This window comes from Oncorhynchus mykiss, chromosome 22, assembly GCF_057628025.1.
Source record: "Oncorhynchus mykiss isolate SJ-2025 chromosome 22, ASM5762802v1, whole genome shotgun sequence".
NCBI lineage: Eukaryota > Metazoa > Chordata > Actinopteri > Salmoniformes > Salmonidae > Oncorhynchus > Oncorhynchus mykiss.
The window spans coordinates 33,550,441-33,576,805 of NC_143043.1; the positions used below are offsets into that span (position 1 = coordinate 33,550,441).

Sequence of the window (26,365 nt, forward strand, 5' to 3'; positions counted from 1 at the left end):
TCAGCATGAGATGTGAAACTGTGGTGGGTCCACTAGTCACTGAGGGAATGAGACAGAGCCCAAGACAGAATGAGATGGACACAGAAAGAGTCTGGGAGAAAGAAAGATGGAGAGACTGACAGACAGACAGCGAGAGGGAGAAAGAAAGAGAGATATAGACAGGCTTTAGACATTATGTTAATAGGCTTAGTTGTCCTCAGACACCTCATCCCGCTCTTCCCCTCCTTTAATGTTCCCTTCTTCTTCTTGTTTAATTCTGTCTCTCTGGGTGGTTGGAGGCAGCAGACTGGAAGCTTGAGGGTTCCAGAGTGGCAATGTCCTGGAGTTTCTCAATGACCTGCTGTGTGTGTGTGTGTGTGTGTGTGTGTGTGTGTGTGTGTGCGTGTGTGTGTGTGTGTGTGTGTGTGTGTGTGTGTGTGTGTGTGTGTGTGTGTGTGTGTGTGTGTGTGTGTGTGTGTGTGTGTGCGTGTGTGGGCAGCGTGATGTCCTGGATTCTCTCAGTGACCCGGCTAAAGTGGAGGATGTGGGAAAAGGTTATTACATCCTCTGTGGATGCGGCAAGGAGATGGTCCATGCCTGTGGGTGTGTGGGTGTGTGTTTGTTGTGTGAGAGAGAGAGGTTGGCATATTTACCATGTCTCAGTTTTATAGCTTTCCACAAAGAGCCAGCTGTGGCTATAGAGCCTGCAGAGCAGAGAGACTGTGGTGCCTGAGCCAGGCATTCCATGGGAGGCCTCGACAACATTTATTGTTATCAATGCAGGAAACAGCTTTACACTCACTCTCACTCACCCTCTCCATTCACCCTCAAACCAAAAACCTCCCCTCCCCCACACGCCCTCTCTCCTCACCTAGGGGTGATGTTGGGATCTCAGCGGTCCTGCGACTCAGCACAAATTCTAATAAGCCTTTGATGAGTTGATTAAATGAATTTATCTTTTCTTCATCCTCTGGAACGAGGGGTGAGGGAGGGAGCCCTGGGGGTGTGCGTGAGGTGCTGCTCTGATGAACCAGGACTGTGTGTGTGTTTGTGTGTGCGTGTGTGTCTACATCTGCGTATGTGTCTGTGTGTGTGTGCTTATGGCAGCCACGACTGTTGAAACGCAGCCTGCCTGAAACACAGCCTGCCTGAAACGCAGCCCGAATGAAACACAGCCTGCCTGAAACGCAGCCCGCCTGAAACACAGCCTGCCTGAAACACAGTTGTCATTGCAGTGAGGGGGTTAGAAAGTGAGTTAGAAAGCGGGAGTGTACTTCCAATTTTACACTAGCTCACAGAGGCACAGTTAGCTGTCGAGAGGCAGTGTGTGTTAGCTGTAGTGTGTGAGCTGTGTTAAGGTAGTGTGTTAGCTGTAGTGTGTGAACTGTGTTGAGGCAGTGTGTTAGCTGTTGTGTGTGTGCTGTGTTGAGGCAATATGTTAGCTGTTGTGTGTGAGCTGTTTTGAGGCCGTGTGTGAGCTGTGTTGAGGCAGTGTGTGTGAGCTGTGTTGAGGCAGTGTGTGTGTGAGCTGTGTTGAGGCAGTGTGTGTGAGCTGTGTTGAGGCAGTGTGTTAGCTGTAGTGTGTGAGCTGTGTTGAGGCAGTGTGTTAGCTGTAGTGTGTGAGCTGTGTTGAGGCAGTGTGTGTTAGCTGTAGTGTGTGAGCTGTGTTAAGGTAGTGTGTTAGCTGTAGTGTGTGAACTGTGTTGAGGCAGTGTGTTAGCTGTTGTGTGTGTGCTGTGTTGAGGCAATATGTTAGCTGTTGTGTGTGAGCTGTTTTGAGGCCGTGTGTGAGCTGTGTTGAGGCAGTGTGTGTGAGCTGTGTTGAGGCAGTGTGTGTGTGAGCTGTGTTGAGACAGTGTGTGTGAGCTGTGTTGAGGCAGTGTGTTAGCTGTAGTGTGTGAGCTGTGTTGAGGCAGTGTGTTAGCTGTAGTGTGTGAGCTGTGTTGAGGCAGTGTGTATGAGCTGTGTTGGGGCAGATTGGTGTTTGTGTTGTTAACTGCAGGGTAATGGCACTGAAGAGGCCCTCAATCCAGCTCTATTCATCCCCTACCTACCGCTCTCAAAAAGCCTCTTCAGATGCACCGCAGCACAGTTGGAGTGTGTTCATGTGTTTTTGTGTGTGTGTGTGTGTGTGTGTGTATGTGTTCGTGTGTGTGTAACCCTGGCACTCCTCTGCCTAATTAAGCGATCTGATCAGAGCTGATTTGAATAACAAAAGACCCTGCTGAGAAAAGAGGAGAGGAGCGGAGAGGAGAGGAGAGGAGGGGAGAGGAGAGGAGGGAGAGGAGAGGAGAGGAGCGGAGAGGAGAGGAGCGGAGAAGAGAGGAGAGGAGAGGAGCGGAGAAGAGAGGAGCGGAGAAGAGAGGAGCGGAGAGGAGCGGAGAAGAGAGGAGAGGAGAGGAGCGGAGAAGAGAGGAGCGGAGAAGAGAGGAGCGGAGAGGAGAGGAGCGGAGAAGAGAGGAGAGGAGAGGAGAGGAGCGGAGAGGAGAGGAGAGGAGCAGAGAAGAGAGGAGCGGAGAGGAGAGGAGAGGAGAGGAGCGGAGAAGAGAGGAGCGGAGAAGAGAGGAGCGGAGAGGAGAGGAGAAGAGAGGAGCGGAGAGGAGAGGAGCGGAGAGGAGAGGAGAAGAGAAGAGAAGAGAAGAGAGGAGAGGAGCGGAGAGGAGAGGAGAGGAGCGGAGAAGAGAGGAGAGGAGCAGATAAGAGAGGAGAGGAGCGGAGAGGAGAGGAGCGGAGAGGAGAGGAGAGGAGTGGAGAGGAGTGGAGAGGAGAAGAGCGGAGAGGAGCGGAGAGGAGAGGAGAGGAGCGGAGAAGAGAGGAGAGGAGCGGAGAAGAGAGGAGAGGAGCGGAGAAGAGAGGAGCGGAGAGGAGAGGAGTGGAGAGGAGCGGAGAGGAGAGGAGAGGAGAGGAGAAGAGAAGAGAAGAGAAGAGAAGAGAAGAGAAGAGAGGAGAGGAGAGGAGAGGAGTACACATGTTTGGTAGAGTAAACAGTCCCCAGTGTTCAGTACACATTACCGTGCTTATATAGCCACCACACAACAGTCGGGGAACATGGAGGGGGAGGGGTGGAGGTCGCCCTCCTTCCCTCTCTCACCCTCCCTCCCTCCCTCCTTACCTCCTTCAGAAACTCCTTCCATCTCTAACTCTGAGTAGTCCGTCTCCCACAGGAACACTGATCCAATCTGTCTATATGAGGCAATTGATGGGGGGGGGGGGGGGGGGGGGGGGGGGGTTACGAAGGAAGGAGGGAAGGAAGGAAGGAAGGAAGGAAAGGAGGGAAAGAGGCTAAAAGTCGCTGTGACCTTGTAGAGTGGAGGGAGTAGGTCTCTGAAGCAGGAAATAATTTGTTTAGTCCGCACTCTGTTTCTGCTCTGTTTACTAAAAACCCCTGTGTGTGTGTGTGTGTGTGTGTGTGTGTGTGGTGTGTGTGTGTGTGTGTGTCTGTGTGTCTGTGTGTGTGTTTGTGAGTACCTGCACCCCAGATTAAAGGAGACAATCAGCAGACTAATTAATATTAGATGAGGTATTGTGTGACCTGGGCCTCTAGCGATTCTGCTAATTATGTCACTGATGCTCCACAATCTTCCATACAGCTGGACAATGGAGCTTTACACATTACCTGTCATATCATATGACTGACACTAGCACACAAGGATGAGAATGTGGACAATGGTGTGTGTACATGTGTGTGTGCCTTCGCCATGGGACTAGGTATTCTATCATGGCCAGGTCTTGAGAGCAGCAGACAGGGATAGTGTTACCGATATAATTAGTGCTAACAGGCCTGCTGACTGGATGCACTTGTCCACAATAACCCCTCAGTCACTGACAGCTCTGCCTGGTTGTCTCTCTCTCTCTCTCTCTCTCTCTCTCCCTCTCTCCCACTCTCTCTCTCTCTTTCTCTCTCTCTCTCTCTCTCTCTCTCTCTCTTTCTCCCACTCTCTCTTTCTCTCTCTCTCTCTCTCGCTCTCTCTCCCACTCTCTCTCTCTCTCTCTCTCTCTCTCTCTCCCACTCTCTCTCTCTCTCTCTCTCTCTCTCTCTCCCACTCTCTCTCTCTCTCTCCCTCTCTCTCTCTCCCACTCTCCTCTCTCTCTCTCTCTCTCTCTCTCTCTCTCTCTCTCCCACTCTCTCTCGCCATCTTTCTACTCAGTCTTTGTCCCTCATATCTTCTCTCTGATGGATTAAAGTGCAGTTAAAAGGAGCAGAGTGGATATGAGATGCTTATCTCACGTATCTGAGGTCATGAGGTTGTGTTTGGTTGTAGGCCTGGGAATCGTGGATACACACACACAGCCTACAAACATGAACAGATTAACACATGTCCCACACACACAGCACGTTTAATCAATAACACAGGCTAGTTCACATACACTCTGTTTTCTGAAGAGGCTTTCTCAATAGAGCTCACACACATTCTCATATTATTTTCCTATCACGTCACACACACACTCTCTCTCTCTCTTCTCCATCATGTAACACTTGGATCAGTTGGCCGGGGATCCTGTGGATCCTGGGGATGTGAGGGTCTGAGGTCTGATGTAGAAGTATGAAGTATGGGCCTGTGGCCAGCTCTGCTTTGTGTGTGGAACATAACACAGATGAGTTATTCAGAGATAGACCTGATATTATCACCATTATCTGATACTACACTGTCTGGCATACTTATTTAGTCTTCACAGAGATCACGGCCCGTATCCACAAAGCATCGCAGAGTAGAAGTGCTGATCTAGGATCAGTTTAGCCTTTTAGATCATAATGAATAAGATTATATAGACATATCCTAGATAATCACTCACTACTATGAGATGCTTTGTAGATACGGGCCCAGAACTCATAGGACTGAGATGCTTTGTGGATACGGGCCCAGAACTCATAGGACTGAGATGCTTTGTGGATACGGGCCCAGAACTCATAGGACTGAGATGCTTTGTGGATACGGGCCCAGAACTCATAGGACTGAGATGCTTTGTGGATACGGGCCCAGAACTCATAGGACTGAGATGCTTTGTGGATACGGGCCCAGAACTCATAGGACTGAGATGCTTTGTGGATACGGGCCCAGAACTAATAGGACTGAGATGCTTTGTGGATACGGGCCCAGAACTCATAGGACTGAGATGCTTTGTGGATACGGGCCCAGAACTCATAGGACTGAGATGCTTTGTGGATACGGGCCCAGAACTCATAGGACTGAGATGCTTTGTGAATACGGGCCCAGAACTCATAGGACTGAGATGCTTTGTGGATACGGGCCCAGAACTCATAGGACTGAGATGCTTTGTGGATACGGGCCCAGAACTCATAGGACTGAGATGCTTTGTGGATACGGGCCCAGAACTCATAGGACTGAGATGCTTTGTGGATACGGGCCCAGAACTCATAGGACTGAGATGCTTTGTGGATACGGGCCCATAACTCATAGGACTGAGATGCTTTGTGGATACGGGCCCAGAACTCATAGGACTGAGATGCTTTGTGGATACGGGCCCAGAACTCATAGGACTGAGATGCTTTGTGGATACGGGCCCAGAACTCATAGGACTGAGATGCTTTGTGGATACGGGCCCAGAACTCATAGGACTGAGATGCATTGTGGATATGGGCCCAGAACTCATAGGACTGAGATGCTTTGTGGATACGGGCCCATAACTCATAGGACTGAGATGCTTTGTGGATACGGGCCCAGAACTCATAGGACTGAGATGCATTGTGGATACAGGCCCAGAACTCATAGGACTGAGATGCTTTGTGGATACGGGCCCAGAACTCATAGGACTGAGATGCTTTGTGGATACAGGCCCAGAACTCATAGGACTGAGATGCTTTGTGGATACGGGCCCAGAACTAATAGGACTGAGGCCGTCAAGAATAAAATCAAATGGAGTGCTTTTAGCAGATTTTGTGGGGTTCATTTAGGTAGGGGTTCATTTAGAGGTTCATTTAGAGGTTCATTTAGGGGTTCATTCTTTGTTGTGCTGTTTGCGTGTGAATGTGCTGACTGGGTGGTTATCCCATTATACAGCTGACTGGGTGGTTATCCCATTATACTGCTGACTGGGTGGTTTTTCCATTATACTGCTGACTGGGTGGTTATCCCATTATACAGCTGACTGGGTGGTTATCCCATTATACAGCTGACTGGGTGGTTATCCCATTATACAGCTGACTGGGTGGTTATCCCATTATACTGCTGACTGGGTGGTTATCCCATTATACAGCTGACTGGGTGGTTATCCCATTATACAGCTGACTGGGTGGTTATCCCATTATACAGCTGACTGGGTGGTTATCCCATTATACAGCTGACTGGGTGGTTATCCCATTATACAGCTGACTGGGTGGTTATCCCATTATACAGCTGACTGGGTGGTTAGCCCATTGTACTGCTGACTGGGTGGTTATCCCATTATACAGCTGACTGGGTGGTTATCCCATTATACAGCTGACTGGGTGGTTATCCCATTATACTGCTGACTGGGTGGTTATCCCATTATACAGCTGACTGGGTGGTTATCCCATTATACTGCTGACTGGGTGGTTATCCCATTATACTGCTGACTGGGTGGTTATCCCATTATACTGCTGACTGGGTGGTTATCCCATTATACTGCTGACTGGGTGGTTATCCCATTATACTGCTGACTGGGTGGTTATCCCATTATACTGCTGACTGGGTGGTTATCCCATTATACAGCTGACTGGGTGGTTATCCCATTATACTGCTGACTGGGTGGTTGTCCCATTATACTGCTGACTGGGTGGTTATCCCATTATACTGCTGACTGGGTGGTTATCCCATTATACAGCTGACTGGGTGGTTATCCCATTATACTGCTGACTGGGTGGTTATCCCATTATACTGCTGACTGGGTGGTTATCCCATTATACTGCTGACTGGGTGGTTATCCCATTATACTGCTGACTGGGTGGTTATCCCATTATACAGCTGACTGGGTGGTAATCCCTTAATACTGCTGACTGGGTGGTTATCCCATTATACTGCTGACTGGGTGGTTATCCCATTATACTGCTGACTGGGTGGTTATCCCATTATACTGCTGACTGGGTGGTTATCCCATTATACAGCTGACTGGGTGGTTATCCCATTATACTGCTGACTGGGTGGTTATCCCATTATACTGCTGACTGGGTTGTTATCCCATTATACAGCTGACTGGGTGGTTATCCCATTATACAGCTGACTGTGTGGTTATCCCATTATACAACTGACTGGGTGGTTATCCCATTATACTGCTGACTGGGTGGTTATCCCATTATACTGCTGACTGGGTGGTTATCCCATTATACTGCTGACTGGGTGGTTATCCCATTATACAGCTGACTGGGTGGTTATCCCATTATACTGCTGACTGGGTGGTTATCCCATTATACAGCTGACTGGGTGGTTATCCCATTATACTGCTGACTGGGTGGTTATCCCATTATACAGCTGACTGGGTGGTTATCCCATTATACTGCTGACTGGGTGGTTATCCCATTATACAGCTGACTGGGTGGTTATCCCATTATACAGCTGACTGGGTGGTTATCCCATTATACAGCTGACTGGGTTGTTATCCCATTATACAGCTGACTGGCTGGTTATCCCATTATACAGCTGACTGGGTGGTTTTCCAATTATACTGCTGACTGGTTGGTTATCCCATTATACAGCTGACGGGGGACATTTCTACTCCTCTGTATTTGTTACTGTTATGTCCAGAAGCAGCTACTGTATATCTGTACTAAGTGCTGCCTGCTGATTCTCTAAAAGAATAACATTACAGACACACACACCCTTAACCCTTATACAGTCTGGGCTGGAAAGTGGAGTTAAACGTCTCTGAGAGAATCTGCTCGCTGTCTTTAAAGTGTTGCTGCTCAGCATGGATCAGATGACAATTATAAGATCTGAAATAAGAGAGGAGGAGAGCGGGATATGTTGGTGATTTGGTCATTCTCCCCGTTCATTAGGAGTAGAACAGGATCATGGTGAATAGTGTAGTTAAGGAGCCCCCCCTCCTTTTCAACAGCTTCATTTACATCATTCATACTGGGTCCTGGATGGGTCTGGGAGAGAGGCACTGTTTTCATGTTCTATTCTTCTCTTCCATTACCCCCGCTATAGATTTACAGTGTATGTGGCTGTGTGGTTGTGGAGGTGGGTTCATACCCACGGTCATCAGAGAAGATTAAAGTCATTAATCTAGCCTGTACAGTAATGAAAGGTTTGATTGGAAAAAAAGAAAGTGTCATCATCCCCCCCCCCCCCAAAATCTCTCGTCTTTCGTCCTCCTCCTGTTGACCTCTCTCTCTCTCACCATGTGTCTTTCATTCTGTATTTTTCTAGTTATTAATTATACCTTTATGGATATGATTTGATCTATTGTCGTGACATTTTTCATTTCTCTATGGAACGTTATTGTTATTGTCAATTCTGCTATATTTACTCACCACATCTCTCTCTCTCACCCCCTCCCTCCCTCTCCTTCTCTCTCTCCCCCTCCATCTCCTTCTCTCTCACCCCCTCCCTCTCCTTCTCTCTCTCTCCCCCTCCATCTCCTTCACTCTCTCCCCCCCATCTCCTTCTCTCTCACCCCCTCCCTCTCCTTCTCTCTCTTCCCCTCCCTCTCCTTCTCTCTCACCCCCTCCCTCTCCTTCACTCTCTCCCCCTCCCTCTCCTTCTCTCTCACCCCCCTCCCTCTCCTTCTCTCTCTTCCCCTCCCTCTCCTTCTCTCACCCCCTCCCTCTCCTCTCTCTTCCCCCCTATCCTTCTCTCTCTCCCCCTCCCTCTCCTTCTCTCCCCCTCCCCTCCCTCTCCTTTTCTCTCTCCCCTTCCCTCTCATTCTCTCTCTCCCCCTCCCTCTCCTTCTCTCTCTCCCCCTCCCCTCCCTCTCCTTCTCTCTCTCCCCCTCCCTCTCTTTCTCTCTCCCCCCTCCCTCTCTTTCTCTCTCCCCCTCCCTCTCTTTCTCTCTCCCCCTCCCTCTCCTTCTCTCTCCCCCTCCCCTCCCTCTCCTTCTCTCTCGCCCCCTCCCTCTCCTTCTCTCTCTCCCCCTCCCTCTCCTTCTCTCTCTCCCCCTCCCTCTCCTCTCTCTCCCCCTCCCTCCCTCTCTTTCTCTCTCTCCCCCCTCTCCTTCTCTCTCCCCTCCTTCTCTTCTCTCTCTCCCCCTCCCTCTCCTTCTCTCTCTCCCCTCCTTCTCCTTCTCTCTCTCCCCATCCCTCTCCTTCTCTCTCTCCCCCTCCCTCTCCTTCTCTCTCTCCCCCTCACTCTCCTTCTCTCTCTCCCCCCTCTCCTTCTCTCTCTCTCCCTCCCTCTCTTTCTCTCTCTCCCCCTCTCCTTCTCTCTCTCCCCCTCCCTCTCCTTCTCTCTCTCCCCCTCCCCTTCTCTCTCTCCCCTCCCCTTCTCTCTCTCCCCCTCCCTCTCCTTCTCTCTCTTTCCCTCCCCCTCCCTCTCTCTCTCCCCCTCCCTCTCCTTCTCTCTCCAGCATGCAGAGCAGGGTTCTATAAGTCTCTGCTGGGTAATGTCCAGTGTTCTAAGTGTCCACCTCACAGCTTCACCCATCATGAGGGAGCGCTACACTGTGGCTGTGAGAAAAACTACTTCCGTGCTGATGGAGACCCGCCATCTATGGCCTGCACACGTAAGTCTGTGTGTTTGTGTTTGTTAGTGTAAGTTTGTGCGTGCGTGTGTGTTTGTGTGTGTGTGTGTGTGTGTGTGTGTGTGTGTGTGTGTGTGTGCGCGTGCGTGCGAGCAAGTGAGCGTGTGCGTGTGTGTGTGTGCGTGCGTGCGTGCGAGCAAGTGAGCGTGTGCGTGTGTGTGCATTTGTGTGTGTGAGTGAGTGAGAGCCAAAAAGAGTTTACTCTCTATTTGCATATTCTCTCAACAATTTCAGCCACTGTGTCTCTGAGGACAACATCTCTCTCTCGCTCTTTTATCTCTCTCATCATCATTCCTCTCTCTCTCTCTCTCTCTCTCTCTCTCTGAGCTGTATCCGGATGGTTTACAGAAGCAGATGGCCGTATCCTAAACTACATTACCCATAGATCACTGCCCTGGAATCCTTGATGACTGCTGTCCTATTAAACCAGCAGCAGCAGCCATGTCTGTAGTCCCTGGGGGGAGTTCAGAACAACCACAGCATACCCGTATTTCCAGATTCCTCATACTGATCTGGTAGAGGTCTGTTTTACAGTCCTAAAACCTTTATAGACTAAGGTAATGAGCAGGAGTCTGGAAAGGAAGGTCAAGATTGGACAGGAACATATATTTACACCAGTATGACTGCATGAACTGATCTCCACCCACTGCTCCGCTGATCATATTACATCTGGTGCTCTATACCTCTATACATGACACACCCTATGTAGCAGCCTGAGGTTGGAGACTGATGTGAAACAGAGATCTCTGGTGTCATTAGTATTATGTTCAGGCAGCTAGATGAGCGTTGTGAATGTGCAGTAGAGTGGAGTCAAGGAGCTAGAACAGTATAGTACTGTAGAGTTTACTGTATCCACCATCTGAACCCCAACACCATAGACTAACAAACAAACCAACAAGGTTTCTATTGTCAAAATCAATCCTCCTCACCCTATCTCCTCCCTCGTTCCAATTCTTTACAGTGGATCTCTTCAGTGGTTCTGGTTAGTTCCCGGTGTAATGACTTCCAAAGGTCTGATATTAAAGTCTGGAAATATTCAGAGAATCTGTTCACAGTAAAACCTGCCATTTCCATCTGTCAGAGAGAGTTTGAGGTTTGGCCTTATTCCGTGTCCTTGCTTTCTCCATTCTCCCTCCCTGTGACTGGTGACTGAACTGAATCTTCTGCCCAAAGAGAGAGACTGCTGTCACTCCATCACACACACAGATTGATTTATATATTACAGGGTTCCTGAACTGCCGGCCCGTGGGATGAATTTGGCCCAAATCAGCTCCAAGTTATTTTCATTTAGGAAATCTGTTTTAAAGTATTCCCACGCCTAATAGACAGATATACAGTGCATTCGAACGTTCACCATTTTGTTATATTACAGCCTTATTATAAAATTGATTAAATTGTCCCCCCACCCTCATAAATCTACACACAATACCCCATAATGACAAAGCAAAAACAGGATTTTAAAACATGTTTGAAAAAAAAACTACGACAAAAATATATATATATTTATATATACTGTATATATTAAAAAAACACATTTACATAAGTATTCAGACCCTTTACTCAGTACTTTGTTGAAGCATCCTTGGCTGCGATTACAGCCTCAAGTCTTCTTGGGTATGACGCTACAAGCTTGGCACACCTATTTTTGGGGAGTTTCTCCCATTCTTCTCTGCAGATCCTCTCAAACTCAGTCAGGTTGGATGGGGAGCGTCACTCACAGCTATTTTCAGGTCTCTCCACAGATGTTCGATTGGTTTCAAGTCCGGGGTCTGGCTGTGCCACTCAAGGACATTCAGAAACTTAGCTATGTGCTTAGGGTCATTGTCCTGTTGGAAGGTGAACCTTTGCCCAGTCTGAGGTCCTGAGCGCTCTGGATCAGATTTTCCTTAAGGATCAAATCAAATCAAATCAAATTTATTTATATAGCCCTTCGTACATCAGCTGATATCTCAAAGTGCTGTACAGAAACCCAGCCTAAAACCCCAAACAGCAAGCAATGCTGGTGTAGAAGCACGGTGGCTAGGAAAAACTCCCTAGTAAGGCCAAAACCTAGGAAGAAACCTAGAGAGGAACCAGGCTATGTGGGGTGGCCAGTCCTCTTCTGGCTGTGCCGGGTGGAGATTATAACAGAACATGGCCAAGATGTTCAAATGTTCATAAATGACCAGCATGGTCGAATAATAATAAGGCAGAACAGTTGAAACTGGAGCAGCAGCACGGCCAGGTGGACTGGGGACAGCAAGGAGTCATCATGTCAGGTAGTCCTGAGGCATGGTCCTAGGGCTCAGGTCCTCCTCCGAGAGAGAGAGAAAATTAGAGAGAGCACACTTAAATTCACACAGGACACCGAATAGGACAGGAGAAGTACTCCAGATATAACAAACTGACCCTAGCCCCCCGACACATAAACTACTGCAGCATAAATACTGGAGGCTGAGACAGGAGGGGTCAGGAGACACTGTGGCCCCATCCGAGGACACCCCCGGACAGGGCCAAACAGGAAGGATATAACCCCACCCACTTTGCCAAAGCACAGCCCCCACACCACTAGAGGGATATCTTCAACCACCAACTTACCATCCTGAGACAAGGCTGAGTATAGCCCACAAAGATCTCCGCCACGGCACAACCCAAGGGGGGGGCGCCAACCCAGACAGGATAATCACACAGGTTGTCTCTGTATTTTGTTACGTTCATCTTTCCCTCGATCGTGACTAATCTCCCAGTCACTGCTGCTGAAAAACATCCCCACAGAATGATGCTGCCACCACCATGCTTCACCGTAGGGATGGTGCCAGGTTTCCTCCAGATGTGAAGCTTGGCATTCAGGCCAATTTTGGTTTCATCAGACCAGAGAATCATGATCTCATGGTCTGTGAGTCCTTTACGTGCCTTTTGGCAAACTCCAAGTGGGCTATCATGTGCCTTTTACTGAGGAGTGGCTTCCGTCAGGACACTCTACCATAAAGGCCTGATTGGTGGAGTTTTGCAGAGATGGTTGTCCTTCTGGAAGGTTCTCCTATCTCCACAGAGGAACTCTGAATCTCTGTCAGAGTGACCATCAGGTTCTTGGTCACCTCCCTGACCAAGGCCCTTCTCCCTCGATTGCTCAGTTGGGCCGGGTGGCCAGCTCTAGGAAGAGTCTTGGTGGATCCAAATCTCTTCCATTTAGTAATGATGGAGGCCACTGTGTTCTTGGGGAACTTCAATGATGCAGAAATTTTTTGGTACCCTTCCCCAGATCTGTGCCTCGACACAATCCTGTCTCGGAGCTCTACAGACAATTCCTTCAACCTCGTGGCTTGGTTTTTGCTCTGACATGCACTGTCAACTGTGGGACTTTATATAGACAGGTGTGTGCCTTTCCAAATCATGTCCAATCAATTGAATTTACCACAGGTGGACTCCAATTAAGTTGTGGCAACATTTCAAGGATGATCAATGGAAACAGGATGCACCTGAGCTCAATTTTGAGTTTCATAGCAAAGGGTCTGAATACTTATTTTAGAATAAGGCTGTAACGTAACATAATGTGTAAAAAGTCAGGTGGTCTGAATACCCTCCGAATGCACTGTATGTGATAGTATTCAATTATAATGTTTGAAATTATTATGTTTAAGTCAAATATTTGATCTGTTTGGGCTTCTTGAGGTCACTTTGCTGTATTCAAGGGATTTATGTTCCTGGCTCCCTGACCATCCGCTCAAGAAATGTTATATATTTTCATTGCTCTCTCTCTCTCTCTCTCTCTCTCTCTCTCTCTCTTTCTCCCTCCCTCTTCAGGTCCTCCCTCCGCTCCTCGTAACGTGATCTCAGTCATCAATGAGACCTCAGTGATTCTGGACTGGTCCTGGCCGGAGGACACAGGAGGTCGTAAGGATGTTACCTTCACCGTGCTGTGTAAGCGCTGCAGGCAGGGCCAGAGGGTGTGTGAGGCGTGTCGCAGTAATGTGCGGTTCCTCCCCCGTGCTGCAGGCCTGCAGAACACTACCGTAACCGTGGGAGATCTGCTGGCTCACACCAACTACACCTTCGAGATCGAAGCTCAAAATGGAGTGTCCCAGTTAGCCCCAACAATGAGGCAATATGCTGCTGTGACCATCACTACCAACCAAGCAGGTACGACCGGAGATGAAGACACACACATAAATGTACATTTATGCATTTATTTGTCACATGCGCGGAATACATGCACGGAATACATGCGCCGAATACAACCTTACCGTGAAATGCTTACTTACAAGCCCTTAACCAACAATGCAGTTCTAGAAATAGCGTTAAGCAAATATTTACTAAATAAACTAAAGTGATTTTTTTTTTTTTTACAAATAAAATCTAAAAGTATCACAAGAAAATGACATAACATTAACGAGGCCATATACAGGGGGTACCGGTACCTAGTCAATGTGCGGGGGATACAGGTTAGTCGAGGTAATTTGTCAAGTGACAGTGCATAGATAATAAACAGCGAGTGGCAGCATTTTAAAAATTAAGGGGGGGGGGGGTCGTTCTTAGTCCTCTATTGACGCTCTGCCTGTTTGATGGTTCGTCTGAGGGCATAGCGAGACTTCTTATAAGCGTCCGGATTAGTGTCCCGCTCCTTGTAAGCGGCAATTCTAGACTTTAGACTTTAGCTAGAACTGCCTGCTTCTGATCCCAGCCAGTGTTCGTCAGTGGTTTATCACCAGTATCAAATGTCTCGCTCCTCACAAATACACTCTGTATAAATCTTTGTGTTGTTTTTCAGTTGTTATAGACAGTCATTAAATTGAAACGGGTTCACATCAACCCATCATATAAACACTCTTTCACACATTCACTCACTTTAACACACATACTCACATACACACACACACACACACACACATACACACACACACACACACACACACACACACACACACACACACACACACACAAACACACACACAGGCAATTGTAACACAGGGATGGGCTGCTCACATCGATCTCTCATATAAACATTCTCCACCATCCCAACATTCTCCAACATCCCAACATTCTCCAACATCTCAAGGGAGGACTTGGCCCAGTGAAAGTCCCGCCCGGAGACAAATCAATTTCTCTGCAGCGGAATGTAGCAAACCTCAACATTCCGTTACCAAACTTGGAATGCATGCATGATGACTAGATTTCACTACACCCTCTCTCTCCTTCTCTCTCTTTATACATCCCTGTCTGTAGTTCTTTCTCTCTCTCCTTCTATCTTTCCCTATGTCTCTGTTTCTGTCTCTCTGTATTTCATTCCCCATACACATCTCTCTCCCTCCCTTTTCAGTCATACAGTTGAAGTCGGAAGTTTACATACACTTAGGTTGGAGTCGTTAAAACTAGTTTTTCAACCTCTCCACAAATTTATTTTTAACAAACTATAGTTTTGGCAAGTTGGTTAGGACATCTACCTTGTGCATGATACAAGTCATTTTTCCAACAATTGTTTACAGACAGATTATTTCACTTATAATTCACTATATCACAATTCCAGTGGGTCAGAAGATTACATACACTAAGTTGACTGTGCCTTTAAACAGCTTAGAAAATTCCAGACAATGATGTCATGGCTTTAGAAGCTTCTGATAGGCGAATTGACATCCTTTGAGTCAAAAAAAAATTGTAGACCTCAACAATGTCTACTCAATGCACTGTTAATTGCCTGTAGAGAGAGAAACAGGGGGTTTATACATGTTTTGACCCTCACCCCAATAGATCCTGTGGTGTAGCTTGGGGTGTACACACACACACACACACACACACACACACACACACACACACACACACACACACACACACACACACACACTGCTGTGTACAATGAGGTGTGTGCTGAGTGTCCTGTGTGTTATCCCAGCTGTGCTCTATAAAGGCTGACAGAGGCCAGACACATCCCTTTGAAATGACGGCAGAGGGATGAGCAGTAAATACAGATTTAATGTGTGTGTGTGTGTGCATACAGATTTAGTGCTCTTCACTCCTCTCCTGACTTGTGTGTGCCGCTCTAAGGGAGTGGGAGGGTAGAGGCTTCAGATCCACTGATTATGTATTTTTTCATTTCATTTTGTAGCTTTATTTTGATAGGATAGTCATGTTGAGACTAGGGTCTCTTTTACAGATGAGCTCTGCATAAATACATCAAACACATACAATATACAATATAGAAAACTAGTAAACATATTAAGAAAAACTGACACATTTATCAACATAGAGGTCTCCGATCATAACTCTGAACTGACCAAGGGGGACCAGAACATTTAAGTTCAGAGAGCTCAGTTAGTTGGGTGCAGAACAAGATAGCAGATTTCAACAGAGCTCTCTATCAGTCTGTGTGTGTACTCAGATTATGTGTATCCTTATCATGTTTTAACCCACAGATCTTATAACCTTCCTCTCGTCTCTCTGTGCCTTTTGAAAGGACATTGACATCAGGTTCATATCACCAGTTATGCATATACTGTAGATGTCAGGGTTGCATATTTCACCAAGCTGTCTCCTGAGAGGATAGTGTGATGAGAATAGTAGAAGTAAGAGTTTAATGTGGGATGGTCCTTCAGCTGATGAAAATAGACTAAAGATTGGAAGGTGTGAAAAGTATTTTCTTTAGTTTGTCCCCATAACATACAGTCGTATACAGTATAACCATATCTCTGTGTCTGTTATCCTGAACATACAGTGCCTTGCGAAAGTATTCGGCCCCCTTGAACTTTGCGACCTTTTGCCACATTTCAGGCTTCAAACATAAAGATATAAAACTGTATTTTTTTGTGAAGAATCAACAACAAGTGGGACACAATCATGAAGTGGAACGACATTTATTGGATATTTCAAACTTTTTTAACAAATCAAAAACTGCAAAATTATTCAGCCCCTTTACTTTCAGTGCAGCAAACTCTCTCCAGAAGTTCAGTGAAGATCTCTGAATGATCCAATGTTGACCTAAATGACTAATGATGATAAATACAATCCACCTGTGTGTAATCAAGTCTCCGTATAAATGCACCTCCACTGTGATAGTCTCAGAGGTCCGTTAAAAGCGCAGAGAGCATCATGAAGAACAAGGAACACACCAGGCAGGTCAGAGATACTGTTGTGAAGAAGTTTAAAGCCGGATTTGGATACAAAAAGATTTCCCAAGCTTTAAACATCCCAAGGAGCACTGTGCAAGCGATAATATTGAAATGGAAGGAGTATCAGACCACTGCAAATCTACCAAGACCTGGCCGTCCCTCTAAACTTTCAGCTCATACAAGGAGAAGACTGATCAGAGATGCAGCCAAGAGGCCCATGATCACTCTGGATGAACTGCAGAGATCTACAGCTGAGGTGGGAGACTCTGTCCATAGGACAACAATCAGTCGTATATTGCACAAATCTGGCCTTCATGGAAGAGTGGCAAGAAGAAAGCCATTTCTTAAAGATATGCATAAAAAGTGTCGTTTAAAGTTTGCCACAAGCCACCTGGGAGACACACCAAACATGTGGAAGAAGGTGCTCTGGTCAGATAAAACCAAAATTGACCCTGAACACACTATCCCCACTGTCAAACATGGTGGTGGCAGCATCATGGTTTGGGCCTGCTTTTCTTCAGCAGGAACAGGGAAGATGGTTGAAATTGATGGGAAGATGGATGGAGCCAAATACAGGACCATTCTGGAAGAAAACCTGATGGAGTCTGCAAAAGACCTGAGACTGGGACGGAGATTTGTCTTCCAACAAGACAATGATCCAAAACATAAAGCAAAATCTACAATGGAATGGTTCAAAAATAAACACATCCAGGTGTTAGAATGGCCAAGTCAAAGTCCAGACCTGAATCCAATCGAGAATCTGTGGAAAGAACTGAAAACTGCTGTTCACAAATGCTCTCCATCCAACCTCACTGAGCTCGGGCTGTTTTGCAAGGAGGAATGGGAAAAAATGTCAGTCTCTCGATGTGCAAAACTGATAGAGACATACCCCAAGTGACTTACAGCTGTAATCGCAGCAAAAGGTGGCGCTACAAAGTATTAACTTAAGGGGGCTGAATAATTTTGCACGCCCAATTTTTCAGTTTTTGATTTGTTAAAAAAGTTTGAAATATCCAATAAATGTCGTTCCACTTCATGATTGTGTCCCACTTGTTGTTGATTCTTCACAAAAAAATACAGTTTTATATCTTTATGTTTGAAGCCTGAAATGTGGCAAAAGGTCGCAAAGTTCAAGGGGGCCGAATACTTTCGCAAGGCACTGTACAGTCGTGGCCAAAAGATTTGAGAATGACACAAATATTAATTTTCACAAAGTCTGCTGCCTCAGTTTGTATGATGGCAATTTGCATATACTACAGAATGTTATGAAGAGTGATCAGATGAATTGCAATTAATTGCAAAGTCCCTCTTTGCCATGCAAATGAACTGAATCCCCCAAAAACATTTCCACTGCATTTCAGCCCTGCCACAAAAGGACCAGCTGACAACATGTCAGTGATTCTCTTGTTAACACAGGTGTGAGTGTTGATGAAAACAAGGCTAGAGATCACTCTGTCATGCTGATAAAGTTAGAATAACAGACTGGAAGCTTCAAAAGGAGGGTGGTGCTTGGAATCATTGTTCTTCCTCTGTCAACCATGGTTACCTGCTAGGAAACATGTGCTGTCATCATTGCTTTGCAAAAAAAGGTATTCACAGGCAAGGATATTGCTGCCAGTAAGATTGCACCTAAATCAACTATTTATCAGATCATCAAGAACTTCAAGGAGAACGGTTCAATTGTTGTGAAGAAGGCTTCAGGGCGCCCAAGAAAGTCCAGCAAGCGCCAGGACCCTCTCCTAAAGTTGATTCAGCTGCTGTATCGGGGCACCACCAGTATAGAGCTTGCTCAGGAATAGCAGCAGGCAAGGGTTAGTGCATCTGCACGCACAGTGAGGCAAAGACTTTTGGAGGATGGCCTGGTGTCAAGAAGGGCAGCAAAGAAGAAACTTCTCTATAGGAAAAACATCAGGGACAGACTGATATTCTGCAAAAGGTACAGGGATTGGACTGCTGAGGACTGGGGTAAAGTCATTTTCTCTGAATCCCCTTTCCGATTGTTTGGGGCATCTGGAAAAAAGCTTGTCCTGAGAAGACAAGGTGAGCGCTACCATCAGTCCTGTGTCATGCCAACAGTAAAGCATCCCCAGACCATTCATGTGTGGGGTTGCTTCTCAGGCAAGGGAGTGGGCTCACTCACAATTTTGCCCAAGAACACAGCCATGAATAAAGAATGGTACCAACACATCCTCTGAGAGCAACTTCTCCCAACCATCCAGGAACAGTTTGGTGATAAACAATGCCTTTTCCAGCATGATGGAGCACCTTGCCACAAGGCAAAAGTGATAACTAAGTGGCTCGGAGAACAAAACATCGATATTTTGGGTCCATGGCCAGGAAACTCCCCAGACCTTAATCCCATTGAGAACTTGTGGTCAATCCTCAAGAGGCGGGTGGACAAACAAAAACCCACAAATTCTGACAAACTCCAAGCATTGATTATGCAAGAATGGGCTGCCATCAGTCAGGATGTGGCCCAGAAGTTAATTGACAGCATGCCAGGGCGGATTGCAGAGGTCTTAAAAAAGAAGGGTCAACACTGCAAATATTGACTCTTTGCATGAACTTCATGTAATTGTCAATAAAAGCCTTTGACACTTATGAAATGCTTGTAATTATACTTCAGTATTCCATAGTAACATCTGACAAAAATATCTAAAGACACTGAGGCAGCAGACTTTGTGAAAATTAATATTTGTGTCATTCTCAAAACTTTTGGCTACGACTGTACAAACAAAGCATGCACACACACACGCACGCACGCACGCACGCACACACACACATCATCCTCATGCTGCAGCTGCATTGCCCATCACACTGAGCTGACAAGGATTAGGGTTGTCAATGTACAGCTCCCTAAACACACATGTGGGTCTGTCCGTGGAGAGAGAGGACACGCAAGCTGCCCTCTGTCAGAGTGAAACACACACAAACACACTACACCAATACACTCAGTTTAAACCTGCCAAAGCTGGATTCACCGGCCGTCTCAGAAGGGAGGGAATCGTCCGGATATTCTGACAGGGTGTCGTCCGACGAGTCTCAGCCCCTCTCCTACACACACACACACACACACACACACACATCCTCTCCTCTCTGCAGTGGGTTATTGGGACTTGTTTGGGAGACTGAGAGAGCAAGAGAGAGAAGAATCTCTCTTGAGACCAGGAAGCTCCCCAGAGCTGTTCACAGAGGATTGGAGAGAGAGAGAGAGAGAGAGAGAGAGAGAGAGAGGGAGAGAGAGAGAGAGAGAGAGAGAGAGAGAGAGAGAGAGAGAGAGAGAGAGAGAGAGAGAGAGAGAGAGAGAGAGAGAGAGAGAGAGAGAGAGAGAGAGAGAGAGAGAGAGAGAGAGAGAGAGAGAGAGTTTTGAGTTTTTATAAAACCTTTATTTTTTACTCAAGTGTTAACATAAATAATGACACACTGCCTTTTCAGAAATTAAATAACAAATGTAATTCCTAAACAAAAATAAATACATAACATATACATTCAACTTATTTCAGCAGCAAAAAATAATTTCCCCTCCTCTACAAAACAAAGTGCTCCTTCGTAAGCCCACTTCTCCTCAAATAATAGGAGATCTTTTACAGCTGAAAAGAACTCAAAATCTACTTTTATTCTTGCTTTCACTAAACCTTTAAAAACACATCTTACATCCTGCCCATATCCCGTTTCCTACTCAGAAAAATTGACATCTTAGCTTGTCCCAAAATAAAATTTAACATTTGACATTTTCTTTTCTGTTGTTTACTATATTGAAACCCCAAAATAAAAACAGTGTTATTGAAAAACTCCCCTACAGCTTTAAACAAAGATTCCAACATTTCCAATAGCGGTTTTATCCTCTCACACTCCATAAAACAGTGAAAAATGGTTTCTCTTATATTACAAAAAGGACATCCATCTCTAACATCTGAGTTAATAACAGATACAAAAGCATTAACTGCAATGATGCCATGTAAAACCCTCCATTGCATATCACCAGTACCCTTTTGTAACGGTGGTTTGTACAGTGCTCTCCATGCTGGCTTTACCTTATCATCAATGCCCAATTTTACCCTCCATGGAGTATCTTTTCTATTTTTCAATTTATCTTTATTCAACACCTTGACACACCCCCTATACAATTCCTTCCCATTCACCTCATCCAAACCCACCTCCTCCAACCCTCTCAAATCCAGCAATAACGCCTTTCTTTCTGACTCTGGGATATTTGGTGTAATCCCTAGTTTTGGAAATGAGACGTCTTCATCTTGCACCTTCTTCTTGTGGCTACTAAGCATATCCCATTCTTCCGCTGACAGAGCCTTCCTACAGCTCCCCAGCATTTGTCCGACAATCCTTTCCGACCTCATCCCCAAATGTTCTGCCACCCTTCTTCCATCCATTAAGGCGGGCCCAGCCATGGCCATTAACTGTCTTAAGGTGATGATTTTCCCCTTCACCAGAATCTTGGAGAAATGTGGAACAGCTGCAGTTGTACAGTCCAGTCTCGCCCCATACACCAGAGGTTCCTCCAACAGCCAATGCACTGACTCCGCTGAAGTTCTTCTGGACACCTTCATTATGCTCCACACTCTGAGAAGGCCTCTATAAAACGGAGGTACTCCCTCCCTAGAAATCTGGCTACTATCAACCAGAAATAAAGCCTTCTTTAAACCTAATCCTCCAACCCTCTGTAATATAAGACCTGCCACCCCTCTCCACACCACATTTTCCTGTCCATAAAGCAGCCTTTGAATGAACTGAAACCCGGAAAGCAGCAGCCCTACTAGCAAGATGTACAAGACCTTGTCCCCCCTCCTCTTTTGACAAATACAAAACACTTTGTGGAACCCAGTGATATTTATCCCAAAAGAAATCCACAATAATTGCCTGTATCTTAGCCAGAAGGCCAGATGGTGGTTCTAAAACTGACAACCGATGCCACAGTGCAGAGGCAATCACATTGTTAACTATAATAGTGCGCCCTCTATATGACATACGAGATAGTAACCAACGCCATCTCCTCATCCTCCCTTCCACCATTTCAACCACCCCACTCCAATTTTTTTCCATAGTCCCCTCATCTCCTAGATACACTCCAAGATACTTAAAACCTCCCTTACACCATTCTAGCCCCCCTGGCAAAGCCATGATCCCTCCAGACCATTCTCCAATCTGTAAAGCACAACTCTTTTCCCAATTTACCTTTGCAGAGGATATTCCCCTAAAACGATCAACCATTAGACTCAAGCTATCCACCTCCGCTTGATTTTTCACTAACACAACTACATCATCAGCATAGGCTGAAAGACGAATAGGAGGAATATCCTCTGAAAGGCACACCCCTGCAATGCGACTTCTAATGCTATTTAGTAGTGGCTCTATAGCAATAGCATATAACATCCCAGACATAGAACATCCCTGCCTAATACCTCTACACACTTTAAAAGGAGCACTCAAACCACCGTTAACTTTCAATACACTTTCAATGTCACCATATATCACCTTTATCATGGCAATAAAACCAGAGCTGAACCCAAACGCCTCAAACGTGTGCCATAAATATTGATGTTCAACTCGGTCAAATGCCTTTTCCTGATCAATTGAAATTAGACCAGCATCCAACCCAATAGCCCTAGAGACGTCCAAAAAATCACGAATCAGAGAAATGTTATCCCCTATCTGCCTGCCAGGAACACAGTAGGACTGATCCGTATGTATGATTTGCCCCATCACCTCCCTCAGCCTGTTGGACAAAGCCTTTGACAATATCTTATAATCAGTACACAATAAAGCCACCGGCCTCCAGTTCTTCACCTCCCTCGGGTCACCCTTTTTGGGCAGTAGGGTGAGGACAGCCCTTCTGCAGCTTATTGGTAGTAACCCTCCGGTTAAACTATCATTGGCTACTTCTAACCAATCCTCTCCCAACATAGCCCAAAAAGACTTAAAAAAGTCAACGGGAAGCCCATCAATGCCTGGTGCCCTTCCATTTTCCATGCCTTTTAATGCAGTGTATAAATCCTGCAAAGACAATGGTTGCTCAAGCTCAACCTGAGCTTCTGCAGGCACCTTTGGGAGCCCATCAAAGAACTGCTGTGTCACTGTTTTGTCCTCTTTGTACTCACACTTGTAGAGCTCAGCATAGAACTCTACTGCCCTCTTTCTGATTTCACTAGGGCTAGTGAGCTCTTGTCCAACAGCTGATTTGAGACAATGAATAATTTTTCTTTGTCCATTCTTTTTCTCTAAACCAAAGAAAAATTTGGATGAGGCATCCATTTCAGATATGCCCTGAAATGTACTTCTCACCAGTGCCCCCTGTGCTCTGATACCCAGCAGATCTGCCAATGCAGCTTTTCTCCTCTTGAGGGCCTGAGTATGGCCTCGATCTCCTGTGGTCTCAACCAACATCATGAGTTCCACTATTTCAATCTCTAGGGCTTTCATTGATCTGGTGATATCCTTGGTGACATTCCTCGTGTATTGATTACAAAATTGTTGAATCTGTATTTTCCCTATATCCCACCATTGTTGAAGGGATACAAAACTGGCCTTTTGAGCCCTCCACCTCTCCCAAAAAATACTGAAACATTTCCTGAAGTGAGCATCACTCAATAAAGTTATATTAAAATGCCAATATGCGCTTTTAGGTTTTACATCGTTAATGAACACCACCTCTGTTATTAAACAATGATCAGAAAATCCCACTGGAGTTATCACACTTGATTTACAGACCTGAGATTGATGCTCAAAAACATAAAACCTATCTAACCTGGCCATAGAGATGATGTTCTCTCTCACATGCGCCCAGGTGTACTGCCTTGTTCCTTCATGTTGACTCCGCCAAATATCACACAGTTCATTTGTTACAATAAGGCGTTTTAAAAACGTCCTTGAGGCTATATGAGGTTCTTGGTGATTTCTATCTAAATCGCTAACTGTGCAGTTAAAATCCCCAGCAATAAACAAATAATCTTCTTTGTTACATTTCTCAATGGTATTTGATAATGTCTCTAAAAAACATACCCTCTCAACTGTCACCACTGGGGCATATACATTTATCAGACACATATTGATGTTTTCATACCTTGCTCTAACTTTTAATAACCTCCCCTCAACTACCTCTTCAACCTCATATGACAAAGGCAAAAACCCTTTTGAGAACAAGATAACCACACCCCCACTTTTTGAGTTTTTATGACTACACACCACTGTCCCCCCCCACTCCTGTTGCCACATAACTTCATTTTCCAAATTACTATGCGTTTCTTGTAGAAAAATTATGTCACTTCCCTTTCCCCTCATTAACTCATACACCATGGCTCTTTTTTTAACATCTCTTGCCCCATTTACGTTTAAAGAAGAGATCTTAAAACTGCTCATGGATAAGAAAAAAATACAGAGGAAGATACAGCCACCACATCTCTTTACAGAGTTAAAACTGCAACTGAACTCTTTCATTTTCTTTAGAATTTGCATCACTTATTACTCTCGTGACCACTTTCTTGAGTCTAGCAATTTCAGGGCTTTTCAAACCTCCCCCTGTAATTTTTGACATCAGAAACTTTGCTGATTCAATAAACAATTCACGTTCAGGGAAAAAATCAGTTACATTGTAATCCTGCATATATTTCTTCCCTTTTGTCAACTTCAGAAATTGACGTATCTTCTCGATCCCATACCTCCCTTCCACCCCATCTATCTCACTATATTGTTGTGACGCGTCAGATGACTCACTCTCGCTATCCTCCCCAGAAGAAAACCCCATCTCTACAACCTGTTCATCTTCACCTGATTTATCCATCTCTACCTTTCTCTTAGAATTAGACCCTTCACCACCCCTTAAATTCTTCCTTTTACTCCTCGGTATTTTGAAAACATCCGCTTCTTTTTCCGTTATTTCAATCTCCTCTTGACCTCCAATTTCATTTTCCAGCACCACCTCAGCGACGGCAGTCGCAATCTCACCTAGTGTTTCCCCTCCCTCTTTGTTCTGATCTACCACAATTGCCCCCGTATCCACAATGCCTTCCTCTCCTACTTTTCCAACCACATCTGCCCACCTTCTCTCTTCCCCTACACCTGTAGTATTTTCATCCCTTCGCTGTGGTACGTTAGTTGCACCCGCACTAAAGCTACTACCAGGCTCAGCGCGTTCATTCTCGGGACAATTACGCACCAAATGCCCCTCTCTTCCACATCCAAAACATTTCATTGATTCAGTAGATGCATAAAATACATAATCAAATCCATCAATCTTAAAACTAAACGCTAAATTCAGTTCATCTCCTTCCTTTTTTAAAATCATATGCACTTGTCTCCTATGAGACACGACATGTTTCAACAACGGAGATTTGCATCCAAAAAGAACCTTCTTTATTGTAGATACGATTTGACCATGGCGAGATAACTCTCGCTCTAACACTTCATCTCTAACAAATGGTGGCACGTTAGAAAGCATAACTTTCTTCGCAGGATTCATAAGCGGAAATACCGGCGTCTGTGTCTCCCGCAACACAACACCCCTCTCAACTATCTTATTCACCTTTTCAATTGAATCTAAGAATATCACTACAGCGCTATTCATCCTTGAGGCTGATTTGATGCTATCATACCCAATGATAGCACCCACAGCCAAGCTACATTCTTCCACTGAACACCCAGCCGCAGCAGGAATTTTTACTCCATGCCTCCGACTAAGTTTTTCAAACTCTACATTTCCGCGAGTGGCCATTGCAACCAGCCCCACCCGCTGGTTGTGCCCTCGCGAAAAACCAACCTCAAAGATCCCACCACCCCTATACGTGCTTAGTGATAGTTAAACAATATACCCTTAAAACAACTAAACTAATCAATATATATATATGTACATACCAAAACCCAATAGAGTGAAAAGAAATTCCATTCGTTCTCACAATCACTCCTGCTTGACGACTCACTCCCAGCATGCACTCCGAGAGAGAGAGAGAGAGAGAGAGAGAGAGAGAGAGAGAGAGAGAGAGAGAGAGAGAGAGAGAGATAGAGAGAGAGAGAGAGAGAGAGAGAGAGAGAGAGAAAAATGAGAGAAAATCACTTCCAGTGGAGAAAAACAGCTGAAGCTGTATCATCAGAATCAAGACAGGCTCGAACATTTCAAAGACAAACATGTTGTTTCTTCTGGTCTAATAAAATTAAAGCTCAGTCTTCATATGGCAGCCTGGCCTCTCAGCTCCAGCTAGCAATTAGACAACTGTAAAAGTGGAAAAAGAGGGGAGAGAGGAATGGCGGGGGAGATGGAGGGAGTCCTAAGTTAAATTACAGTGCCAGATTGAGACCATGTGAGCTCCCAAGGCGATGCGACATGAGAGAGAGGGAGGGATGGAGGGAGGGTAATACACTGGGGGCATGCATGGAGGGATGAGGTTTATATATCCTCTGATGTTACCCTATACATTGAGGATGATATCATGGTGCCTGCTGGCTCTGGGGTTGATCTCTGAGACTCTGGCCTGTAGTATAGATGCAGTCTGTGTGGATGTATGTTATGACTGCTGTCCCCCTTCCAGTATGGACCTCCTCTGCTGGACTAATCAACTCAATTAGACCAACAGGAACCAACAGAAACCCCTTCAATAGGAACTATTAACAGGATACAAACTGCTGACTGAACATGCTGCATGAAC

General features: G+C 45.7%; 1 protein-coding gene across 2 annotated transcripts in view; it reads left to right on the top strand.

Annotated features, from left to right (window-relative positions):
- The window catches only part of epha3 (eph receptor A3), a 164,169-nt gene that overhangs the window by 64,079 nt on the left and 73,725 nt on the right, over positions 1-26,365 (top strand). For both annotated transcript variants that reach the window (XM_036959042.2, XM_036959041.2), the window contains exons 4-5: positions 9,463-9,618; positions 13,420-13,755. In XM_036959042.2, coding sequence (XP_036814937.1) covers positions 9,463-9,618; positions 13,420-13,755 — 492 coding nt within the window. The remainder of the gene's footprint in view (positions 1-9,462; positions 9,619-13,419; positions 13,756-26,365) is intronic.